The sequence below is a fragment of the Lepus europaeus genome, chromosome 1, assembly GCF_033115175.1.
Source record: "Lepus europaeus isolate LE1 chromosome 1, mLepTim1.pri, whole genome shotgun sequence".
Taxonomy (NCBI): domain Eukaryota; kingdom Metazoa; phylum Chordata; class Mammalia; order Lagomorpha; family Leporidae; genus Lepus; species Lepus europaeus.
Window position 1 is genome coordinate 172,215,238 of NC_084827.1, and position 12,222 is coordinate 172,227,459.

Consider the following 12,222-nt stretch of genomic DNA (forward strand, 5'->3'; position numbering starts at 1 on the left):
GCGGTTCTCGCGTTTCTCCGGGCCCGGTGCTGGCCGCTCCGCCGGTGCTTTGCCCGGGCGTCTCAGTGCGCTCGGCCAACGGCCTGTGAGAGCGCCCCGGGAGCCGGCGGGCGGCGGCCCTGTGCGGGGACCTCCAGCGGGCCCAGGGGTGAGTGCTGGCGTCTTCCCGACCCGGGACGCGGGGCCCGAGCCAGACCGCCGGGCCTAGCGCTGCGGGCCGTGACCCTGCGGCGGACAGAGCGGCCCACGGAGCGTCGGTCTGGCCTCCCAGCGGTGTTGCGCTGGCCCGTGTCCCTCGAGGCTGCGACCTTCAACCCTGGCCGTCCCCGAGGAGGGCTAGGGACAGAAGCACGCACCCTTTGCTGCGGATGTTTTGGGGGCTGTCGTCTTCGCCCCATCTAGTTTGGCGTCTCGTTTTGTAGTCACATTTGGACCTGGGGGGCTGGGAGGAGAGCCTTGTGAACTCAAGGGCCGAGCTTTGGGGACCTCCGCTCAATCCTGTCGGTCAGGGCCCCGACACCGGACAGTGTGACCTTGAGCCTGCCGTGTTGAAAAGTAGTTTTGTTTTGTGGAAAGTGTGTGCTGGAGCAGAAGTCCTGGTGGACGCCTGGCGGCGGCCCCTGCGGGCGGCTGCGGGCACCCGAGCATCCTTGCTCGCTCCGCAGGTGTGGGTGCAGGCAGGCGATCCCCGCTCCGCGTCCCGAAGCAGGGGAGGCCCGGGAAAGCTCGGGTTCCCAGTGCAGACGTCTGCACGAAAAGAAAAAAAAAATCCCGGCTGCGTCCCACCGGGTGAGCGCGAAGGGATGAGCGACCCTTTCGAGGGTGGTGGCGTCTTTGTAAGAAGAGGGGGCTTCCTGGCCCCTGTTCTCAGCTGGCGAGCCGGTTTGTGTCCGGGCCACTCATCCACTAAGAGACTTGTTCAGTCAGGAGTGTTTTTTCTCTTCCTGGGTGAAAAACATTTGTTTCTGCCTCAATTCCTTTGGCTAATGAGATCCCCAAAGAAAAACCCTTAGGGAATCAGGACGATTGCGACGTCCTAAGTAGTCTTTTCCCATGCAATTAAGTTGTTCGCGGGACCTAGTATCTCTCTGGTTTCAGAGCCCTGTGGAGTGGTTTTGATATTCTTTCCAAAAGGATGTTGTGTATTCTCTTCCTTCCTGTCTGATAGACTGCCTCTTTTTAGGATTACAAAGTTTAGCTCCTTCTCTCCTCCCAGCTGGGGCTTTGAAACTTTTCTGTTGTGTCAAAGTTTTCAGCGACATTTAAAAAAAAAATTCTAGATCTCTACTCCTGGATTTTCTGATACCACCGGTCTCTTAGTTGCTTGAACAGAGAACTGAAACGGAGTGATGTGTATAAAAACCTTGAAGTAGAACCACGGAGAACTGGAGTGGTTTTTGTTTTGTAATTGGAGAATTATATATAACTCTGCAACCACAATCAATTTGACTTCCTGGCCCTTCTGGATTCCAAGGTTCGATCTATATAGAAAAGGACAAAATTGGGCATGACTCACTGTGTCCCTCAGTGACATGTGACTTCGCTGGAGGTGATATGTGATGTGGGTGAAGTTGTTTTGTAATCCTTGTGTTTTTGTTACATGTATTTATGTATATACATGAAGTTCATGGTTTAAGGTAACTTTCCTTTTAAGATACATTTATTTAAGATTTTTTAATAAAAACTGAGAATTTTATAATAAAAATTAATTTTCTCTGGCCTACAGAGAAAATTAAGTATAGCCAAGCATAAATGTACTGTGTCAATAAGGGGGAAAATTTTGAATTTAATAAATCTGATGCTTGCAAACTACTGGGCTTAGAAAGGAGAGACCTGAAATCATGTAAGATTCTTTTTTCCCCCCAGTTTATTTATTTATTTGGAAGTTAAAGTTAACAAAGAGAGAATAGTGACAGAGAGAGAGAGAGAGAGAGAGAGAGAGAGAGATATCTTCCATCCACTGGTTCATACCCCAAATGACTGCAATGTCCAGACCTGGGCCAGGCTGAAGCCAGGAGCCAGGAGTTTCTTCTGGGTCTCTGACATGGATGCAGGGGCCCACACTGTTGGGCCATCCTCTGCTGCTTTCCCAGGCACCTTAGCAGGGAGCTCCATCAGAAGCAGAGCAGCACTGCAGATGGTAGCTTAATGTGTGCCACAGTGCTGGCCCCCATATAAGATTCTAAGAGGCATTTTGTCTCTGTAGTTGGATGAGAGAGAGACATCTACTGGTTGCCTGCTAGATTTTAAGTGACAAAACTTCTGGAATTACTAACCCCAACTTTTTTTTATTGTTATTATTGCCAAAAGTTACTACCAAAAACACCATAGCCTGGGACAGGCATATTGTGTAGCAGTAGGGACACTGACATCCTATATCAGAGTGCCTGGTTTGGAACCCTGCCTTTGCTTCCAATTCCAGCTTCCTGCTTATGTGTACCCTGGGAGACAACAGTTGATGGCTTAAGTAGTTGAGTCCTTGTAGACCCAAATTGAGTTTTGAGCTCCTGGCTTCCATCTGGCTATTGTTGACATTTGGGGACTAAACCAGTAGATGGAAGATCTGTCTCTGAGTCTCTCTTTGTCTCTCTGACTTTCAGATTATAATAATGATAATGATAGGGCCATAGCTGCGGCTCAGTAGGTTAATCCTCTGCCTGCAGCGCCGGCATCGCCGGCATCCCATATGGGCGCCGGTTCTAGTCCCAGTTGCTCCTAATCCAGTCCAGCTCTCTGCTGTGGCCCGGGAAGGCAGTGGAGGATGGCCCAGGTGCTTGGGCCCCTGCACCCACATGGGAGACCAGGAGGAAACACCTGGCTCCTGGCTTTGGATCAGCACAATGCTGGCCGTAGTGGCCATTTGGAGGTGAACCAACGGAAGGAAGACCTTTCTCTCTGTCTCTCTCTCTCACTGTCTATAACTCTACCTGTCAAGTAAAAAAATGTATATAATGATAATAATAATAAATGCCATAGTCTAATGAGGGAAACAAAGAACTAGATTTTGATTTGTTTTACTTAACACACATCCCAGTAATTGAGACAGCACTGTGTTGTCCTAGTAGAAAATTTTCATATAGTTTTTAAATTTAAGTGTTTAGACTGGCTACAGGAGAATTTGTTTTGTTCCAGAAGTTGTATTTTCAGTGTCCACCTTTATGTCCTAAGTCCATGATTCTTTACAAACTTAGATATTCCCCTAAGAAAAGATGTTGCTAGCCAATGAAATGCTGAGACCCCTGAGATGTTCTAGTGGAAAATTCATAAGAAGATTGAAATGCAGCAGGTAGACTGTGGAGAATAGTGTATGTCAAGGCGATAGTGTGTTTCTAGTAATTTGTGTCCCCAGTTTATTATTTTTTATAAAGATTTTATTTATTTATTTGAGAATCAGAGTTACAGACAGAGGGAGAGCTAGAAAGATCTTCCATTGCAGGTTCCACTCCCCAAATGGCCGCAACAGCTAGAGCTGGGCCAATCTGAAGCCAGGAGCCAGAAGCTTCTTCCGGGTCTTCCACATGATGCACAGGCCCTAGCACTTGGGCCATCTTCCACTGCTTTCCCGGGCTATAAACAGCTGGATGGGAAGAGGAGCAGCCAGGACATGAACTGGCGTCCATATGGGATGCCAGCACCACAGGTGGAGGCTTAGCCTACCACATCACAGCATCAGTCCTGTCCCTTGTTTGTTTGTTTGTTTATTTATTTATTTGACAGGCTGAGTGGACAGTGAGAGAGACAGAGAGAAAGGTCTTCCTTTGCCGTTGGTTCACCTTCCAATGGCCGCTGCAGCCGGCGCACCGCGCTGATCCGAAGGCAGGAGCCAGGTGCTTCTCCTGGTCTCCCATGGGGTGCAGGGCCCAAGCACTTGGGCCATCCTCCACTGCACTCCCTGGCCACAGCAGAGAGCTGGCCTGGAAGAGGGGCAACTGGGACAGAATCCGGCGCCCCTTCCGGGACTAGAACCCGGTGTGCCGACGCCGCAGGTGGAGGATTAGCCTATTGAGCCGCAGCGCCGGCCTTCCCTTGTTTATTTTTATAAAACTTTAGTTTATAGTTCCCAAAAGTTGTAATCTGAGAGATCTCTCGTCACTGTTATTTCTGAATGTAAGATTTTGCCATGCTTCAGATGCACACAAGTATTAGGACACTGTCTCATCTAGAGTGATGGTAGAGGTTGCCAGTGGGGAATCTGGGTGGGATAAGGTGGGACACTTCATTTTCTCTGGGTATTCTTGTGTACTTTGTGCTGTGTGCATGTTTTACTGGTTCAAAATGAGAAGCATTTTGAGTGAATGAAAATTTAACTGATGCATTTGTTCCTCTTTCATGTATATATACACACACACATATGTACATATATATCAGTAATAGATTCCTTTAAACTTACGTAATTTTCCCACATTTTTCAAACTATAGTCAGAAACAGAGGCATAGTTAGCCTTTTATCTTGCTTTACCTAATGGATAGTCATAGGATCCTCTCTGTGAGACCCAAATTGGTGGTAAGCTTGATAACTTTTATTTATTTATTTATTTATTTATTTATTTTGTTTCTTAATGGAAGGTTGTGCATCTTTGTGATTTTTATCATTTGGAGAATTCCCAGCACTGAATCCCTAATGCTGATATCTTCTAGTTTTCCAATTAGCCCCTGTTTTTCTCCCCTAGGGACAAAAGTGGCTCTAACCAGCATATGAACATTGAAGCAAGTTAAGGAGTTAATATGAAGCACAGAAGCAGATAGTGCCAAATAGCAAGCAGTCATTGGTACACGTTTGTGAGTAAAAATTTTCTCTTTGCCTGTGTTTTTTCAGTCTTTAAACCATCTGCATGGCTAATCCTTAAGACTCAGACATTTTGGTAAAGAATAGAAGAAGCCAGTTAGCGATCTCCTAAGCACCTCAGTGAGATAGAGTGTAAGGTGTGGAGTACATCAGTGAAGTGGAGAGTAAGAAATAGCCCAACTAGACAAAGACATTCATACTGTCTGAACTTTTTATTTTCCCTAATTTATATATAAAATCATATATAATATTTTCTTGGGAATTTCCTACAATTTGGCTTGGGGGGGTTTATTTCCTTTTAAGGAAACTATTAATTACAGATCAGTTTATTAGGCTACTTTGGAAACAGGCTTTGCATTCTCTTCGTGTTTTCTTCATTTGAGTTTAGTCTAACAAAGAAAAGATTTTTTTTTCCCTGTTCAGAATATAATTAGAGGAGTTTTATGGCAGTGTTATAGTTTTTTTAATCTGACTTCACATTTGTGTGTGCATTTGATATAGCTTTTCTTTGTCTTGTCTGCAAAAAAATCATAAAACAATGATTATGCTTCAAGTTATCATTGTGACTTTTCAGGTATAAAAATAACTATGAGATATTTGAAAATTGGTTTCTCAGATCAAGCTCCAGGCCATGTTCAAGTAAAAAAATAATTTTAAGTAGATATTTTCTTTGATTCATAGTTTTCTTATGAAATGAATTGTCGAAATACTGATTTTTATTCTTTCTTTTTTACAGCTGGAAAAGCAGTGTCCGTGTTGTTATGTACACCTCCAAAAAAAGTTCAGATCTGTAGGGGAATTGTGTAAAGTAAACTGAACTACAGGGTAGCAGTATTTTATTAGCTATTATAGACGTGTATTTACTGTATTAAAATGAGTAACAGAACAAGCAGTGACACACCTCTAGGAAGGTCAGTGAAACTTTATTCAGTTGAGCTGGTATTATAGGTTTGAGAGATAGTGGCTTGAAAGATGATTGCAATAGGCCAACCTGCTCTTTTACACTTTAGCATTTTGTATTTTAGGGCCACATTCTTTTCGCTGCATTTCCCTGGAATCATGGATCCTTTTCCACTTTTGAAGCTTACTGAATACATCTGTACTGGCTTTCCATGAAAAAGCATGTGATACTTTTCTAAAATAAATATGCATATATAATATTAAATATAAATTAATAATGTAAAATATTTAATCCCTGAAAAAATGAAAGCAAACATTAGGATTTATTAATAAAATCCTGTATTTAATATTCATTGCATCTCAGTCATCAGATACCTGTCAGTAAGAGAGGGTATAATTTATATTATGTAATTTTCAGGGAGTTGCATCTTTCTTTTTAGTAAATTCAGAATAAACTTTATTTAATTTTCATCACTGAACTTTTTTTTTCATACATGATGGGAATTTGTAATATCATTTTTATAAAGTCCAAGTACCTTTCCTTCAAATAATTGATTAGGAAATTTAAGTTTTATTTCAGGCATTTTTAAGTTATCTGCAGCATGCATATTTGCTTATGAACAAATGTGTTTGTGTGTGTGTGTTTGTGTGTACATATTTATGCTGTAGCTATATAATAATTTTTAATCAAGGTACAGTTTCAACTAATAAGAAGGCATATATCAAGGAAAACATTTTCTTCAGTGTTCTGTTTCCTGTGTATGTATTGAATATTGGCAAATTAGAAATTTCTTTTTGCTCTTTCTGTAATAGGTGTTGTCTTCTAATTTTGCTACGTAGACATTTTAACAGTTGGTCATCCTTGTCTTTAAATTTTTCTTCCACAGAGTGACTGGGGCAGCATTTCCCTCTCCCACTGCTGCTGAGATGGCAGAAATCAGTCGAATTCAGTATGAGATGGAATATACTGAAGGTATTAGTCAGCGAATGAGGGTCCCAGAAAAATTAAAAGTAGCACCACCAAATGCTGACCTGGAACAGGGATTCCAAGAAGGAGCTCCAAATGCTAGTGTGATAATGCAGGTTCCAGAAAGGATCGTTGTAGCAGGTATTTCATATTTGTCTGGAAAGTTGCCTAATGAATCTTTGTTTTGTATGTTTTTATGAAAACTTCTGGTATTTTAAAAGTATTATTTAGAAAAGGATGGGAAGTGCAATTTTGCCTTTTCAAAAAGTGTATTCATCATAGTAGTCTAAATTTAAGCTCTGTTTTTAAATAATTCAATTAATTATTGAGGTGTTACACATTGTTAAATGATGCATTTTTAAGTATCCACTTAATGAATTTTCATAAATGTGTGCAGCCATATATCTGCTACCACAGTCTAAATATAGATACTTTCTGTTACCCCAAAAGGTTCAATTGTGCACTCTCTATCACTCCCTACTCCTCAACTCAAGGCAACCATAACCTCCTTTCTCCAGAGACTTGATTTACCTTCCCTAGTGTGGGCTCATCCTGCGAGGCCCATACTGTCGAGATGAGATGGTGGCACGACTGCATTCCTCAACAAGAAGCACTGGAGACAGTTTTGGTGAACATGTCCATTTATTAACAATCAGGCACAAGCTTTTAAATGGTAGGCAAAGAGGAGTAGCTAGTTCAGGGTAGCAACACTAATTCTGTAACATAAAGCAGATACTGGCGCCTCTGCACTTATGCAATCAGCTTGAAGGTCATATAGCCTACATAGCCTTCCAGGTGGTCTTTATGGGTCTCGGCCACACCCTGGAGCTTTTTTCCTAGTTGACAGTCACAAGGCCCTTAAATAGGAGGTGGGAATAGGGAAAACGTGCCTGGGGCTTCTGCTGCCTGTCAGCAGTCAGGTCTTGTGTGGGTCCCTGTGTGCTGAGCCCCAGCCAGGGTCTTTCCCAGGAGGCGTGGCATGCCATGCTCTCTTAACCTCCTGCATGCGGTAGGCAGGCAGTCTCCCAGCCAGGCACAGGATCACCCATACCCTGGAGTTTCATATAAATAGAATCATCCAGTGTATACTCTTTTATCTGACTTCTGCTCAGTGTCATGTTTTTGAGGTTCTTTCACATTGTTGCATATCAACAGTTCACTCCATTCCACTATGTAGATACTGAGTAATATTACACTGTGTGGACATACTATAAATTGTTTATCTCTTCGTCCATTGATGGGCATTTGAATGGTTTCCTGTTTGGGGCTATTAGGAATAAATCTGCTGTGAATATTCACGTAGGAATTTTTATGAGGACATGTGTTTTCATATCTCTAGAGGTGAATTGCTAATTATACTGTAAGTTTTATTTAACTTTTTGAAAAGCTGGTAAGTTATTTTCCAAATTATTGTACATGCTACATTCCTATCAGTGACGTGTGAGTTTCAGTCACTCTACATCCTTAGAAACATTTTGTATTGCTGGTTTTAGATTTTATCCATTTGAATGTGTATGTAGTAGCATCTTATGGTGATTTTCATTGTGTTTTTCTGATAACAGTTTTGAGCATCTGCTGATGTGCTCTATGGCCATTTATATAAAAACTCTTGTTGCATCTATTCAGATATTTTCCCTACTTGAAAATTTGCGTGTTGTAAAAGTTCTTTAAATATTCTGGATACCAGTGGGGGTTTTTTTCTGTCATATATCTGTATTATATTTGTCATTTCTGTACCACACTGATAAATATTAGTGAAACATAAATGCTTATGCTGAAAGCATAGTTTGAAAGAAACGAATGCTATTGGGTAGATTATAATACAAAAGTAGGAGAAGGTAAAGACATTGTAAAGAAACCACTATCTGTTTTAAAACTTCCTCTTTACTCTCCCCACACACCAGGAAATAATGAAGATGTTTCCTTTTCAAGACCAGCAGATCTTGACCTTATCCAGTCAACTCCCTTTAAACCTCTGGCACTAAAAACGCCACCCCGTGTACTTACGCTAAGTGAAAGGCCACTTGATTTTCTGGATTTAGAAAGACCTCCTGCCACCCCTCAAAATGAAGAAGTAAGTAAAGTTTTCAACATCAATTAATTTGCAATAAGATTGACAAAAGTAAAAGTTCAGGAGAAATAATAAGGCTATAAATCATGTCATTAATAATATGCAATGGATGCTTTCCACATACTATCAATTCTGATTTATAAATACCCAAATTAGTATGTTATTGGTTTCTAAATTTAATAATTCAGAAAAATGAAAATTTTGTGGAAAATGTTAACATTCATGTGATCTTGAAGAAAGAGTGCTAAGCAGTATAGGATAAGCTGGGAAGTTAAGTGAAAGGAAGAAATTCCTGCATCACTTTGTTGTAAAATCAGTGTGGCTAACAGGGCAAAGAAGGTTCTTTTTTGCCCTTGGAACACAGCTCATTCTTGTGCTTGAAGAAACGTTTCTACTGAATTTGCTGCTCTTCCCCCGTTGACCCAAATATAGCAGTATGGAGGTATGGACTAATAAGAAGTAGAGTTTGAATCTTGCCTCTGCCATTGATTGTGGCCCTGTCTTTTTAAGCTTTTTGTCTTTGATGACGTCTGTACTTACATCATTATTCATTATAGTTTCTGAACTTTTAAAGTTGATAGTAGTATAAGACAACATGCAAACATTTTTTTTTTTACTAATGATACTACCTTTATCTGGTTTCATTTTTCATTTAGTCCTTTGCAAAGAGAGTCAGTCACCCATATAATCCAGGGCAGTGTGACTTCCTAGTGCTGGCTATGGACTTTTCTTAGGTTGTGAATTTCTGTTGAGGTAATTGAGATAATATCCTCCAGGTGCCAGTTTAGACATTCTAGATAATTTCTTGGTGAAAAGCGCTAAGTTTGAGCATTAACATGGCAAAAAGGAACTAAAATACTTGAACAAACTTTTTGACTTTGTGTGAGATGTTATACGCAGTGCAAGAATCAATGAGACATAATTCCTGCTCTCAAAAAGTGCTGTTTGACAAGTCACAGCAGGACAATGGTAGGAATGAAGGAAAGACATCAGCATATGAAGAAGACAAAGTTCTTTAGTAGCAAAAATAATGGAAGTTAGAAAGATGGTTAGACAAAGCAGAAGGTACCACAGCAAGCTTCCTATTGAAGGTCTAAGTTCTTGCTCCCCAAAGGTAGCATGAGAATTATTGCTGTTAAAAAAAATTACAAGTGTTATCTTAGAATATTGTTTTGGATCCAGGAGCAAGTCAGCACTCCCTTTGCTATTCGGGTTTTATTTTTCTTTTGCTCTTTCTGTGCCCCCTAACTATTGAACATTATTGCCTATCCAGTGCAAGTAACTGACAGCAACCCAAGCATTTTTCTGAGTGATTGCTTTAAGGCTGAGTAAAGTTGACTAGGTCTGCCCTTGGTAGACTCACGCTTTAAGACTATATCACATTCATGCCTGCATTACTTGCAGTATTTACTCAAATGTGATAAATGCTCAGAGTATGTTGTCCTGGTGTTGAAATCTTAGGCTGAGAATTAGTTCTGGTTTTGAAAGCCTTCTTTGCCACTTACCATGTAACATTGGGCAAATTATTTAGCAATTCTAAAGCTTATCTCTAAAAAAGAATAATGCTAAATGCATAAGATTACTGTGAGAAATATAATAACATATTTAGCACATGTTCTAATTCATGTTAAAAGTTCAATATGTGTAAATATTGTTAAGCAGGAATTGTAATCTTGTGACAGGAGTCAGATTCAAGAGATGACTTTTAGAAGAGGTTGGTACCAGCTACCTATAGGAAGGAAACCAGGAAAATGATGTGAACTTCAAGCTTTGGAAGGTTCAAGTAACCCTAAAGAGGCATAACCAATGATTAGGGGAGAAAAGGAAGGGAGTGAGGGTTCTAGCAACTTCTAAAAATGAGCTACATAGAAGAACAATAATGTACTGAGTGTTTATAATTTTGATGATTCATTCAGGATCCCCAGAACTGTTTACTCTGTACTAATGATTCTTTAGCTGTTGCCAAGGTTTCTGTACTTCAGAACTATCAACATTTTGGGCTGGAGAATTCTGTGTTAATGGTTGCACAACATTGTGAGTGTACTAAATGCTACTGAATTGTTCACTTTAAGATGGCTAAAATTATGAATGGTATATTATGTTTATTTTAAATCATCCCTTCGCCCAAAACACAAACACACACACACACACACACAATCTCCAGACATAGCTAGTGTCCCATAGAGGGCCAAATCACTCTTGGTTGAGAATCACTGACCTATGTCAAGAAAGGAAACTTCCATGAGAAGCGTATGAGGAAGGTTTTTAATTTGCTGTACAAAAGCCTGACCGATGCAACAGATAAGTTTGTAAAAAGCAATTGCACTTGAGTTCTTAAACTGGTCCAAAGAATCTTGCTGGGGATGGGCATTTGGCACAGTGGTTAAGACACTGCTTGTGATGCCTGCACCCCATGTCATAGTGTCTAGGTTTAGACCCAGTTCCCTTCTGATTTTGGCTTCCAGCTAATGTGCACCCTGGGAGGCTGCAGGTGATTGCTGAAGGGCTTAGGTCCCTGTCACCCATGTGGAAGATCTGGATTGGACTCTGGTTCCTGGCGTCTGCCTGGCCCAGCCCCAGATGTTGCCTTCACGTACTCTCTCTCTCCCTCCCCCCCATTTCTCCTTTTCTACTTTCCTGCTTCTTTACCTCCCTCCCTCTCTCTTCTTTCAAAAAAAGAAAAAAAAGAATCCAAGTGATCCTGTGAGGAGAGCTTAAAACATGTCACACATAATCCACTCAAAGTTTATAAAATTTGGAGGCTCAGCTGGAAGAGAGAAAATTGATGAACCCTTTCAATATGCCTAATCTGTAAAGAAAAAGATTTGGAAAATGATGCCTATAAGAAGATTTGACACAACATTGAACGATGCGACCAAGATTTGAGGTCTACCATCATATCCTGCAATCAAACAGCAGTAAGTTTCAAAAAATCAACTATAATAAGTGCTAAGAGTTCTGTGAGAAGGCCCTTGAAATAAGAGAAAAACAGACTTTTGGACTAAAGACAGGTTGTGACAGCTTTTGTTCAAATTAGCAACTCCTTCAGAGAATAGAAATATGAAAATGCCATTCATTTCTATAATAACTCTTTGGAAGAGCACTGAACCCCAAATGTATCCAAGAACAATCAATAGCCAGAGGTGGTATGGAAGGAACAAGTTCAGTTCACCTATGTAAGCCCTGACCTAATTTTGGAAAAGAAGAGCAAAGGCAATGAACGTTTTCAGAGAGGACACTATATCCAAGCCATGCAAGCTTTATGCAGAAGCTGTCAAATGGCATCCACAGGATGCCAAATTCTATAATATGTACAAAGTGTACAGCTGGAGCTTAAAGGACTGGGAGGAATAATATCCAGCTAGAGCCAACCTCATCACAGATTGCACTTGGAAAGCAGTAGCCCTAGAAGTTGCCTGTGTAATAGAAGGCTCTTGACCAATTATCCTACTGTGAAGAAGTAGCAGATGGTCATCAATGCCCTGTGATGGCCCAGTT

General features: G+C 40.9%; 1 protein-coding gene across 15 annotated transcripts in view; it reads left to right on the forward strand.

The window, feature by feature from the left end:
• MFF (mitochondrial fission factor) overlaps positions 1 to 12,222 on the forward strand; it is a 37,017-nt gene continuing 24,795 nt past the window's right edge. For 10 of the 15 annotated variants that reach the window (XM_062193026.1, XM_062193033.1, XM_062193046.1 and 7 more), the window contains exons 1-5: positions 1 to 148; positions 4,671 to 4,779; positions 5,523 to 5,697; positions 6,574 to 6,794; positions 8,558 to 8,727. In XM_062193026.1, the coding sequence (XP_062049010.1) occupies positions 5,660 to 5,697; positions 6,574 to 6,794; positions 8,558 to 8,727 (429 nt within the window). In that variant the 5' untranslated portion in view covers positions 1 to 148; positions 4,671 to 4,779; positions 5,523 to 5,659. Of the gene's footprint in view, positions 149 to 1,494; positions 1,562 to 4,670; positions 4,780 to 5,522; positions 5,698 to 6,573; positions 6,795 to 8,557; positions 8,728 to 12,222 lie in introns of those variants that run through there. The other 5 variants (XM_062193096.1, XM_062193104.1, XM_062193030.1 and 2 more) reach the window with 4 other exon arrangements.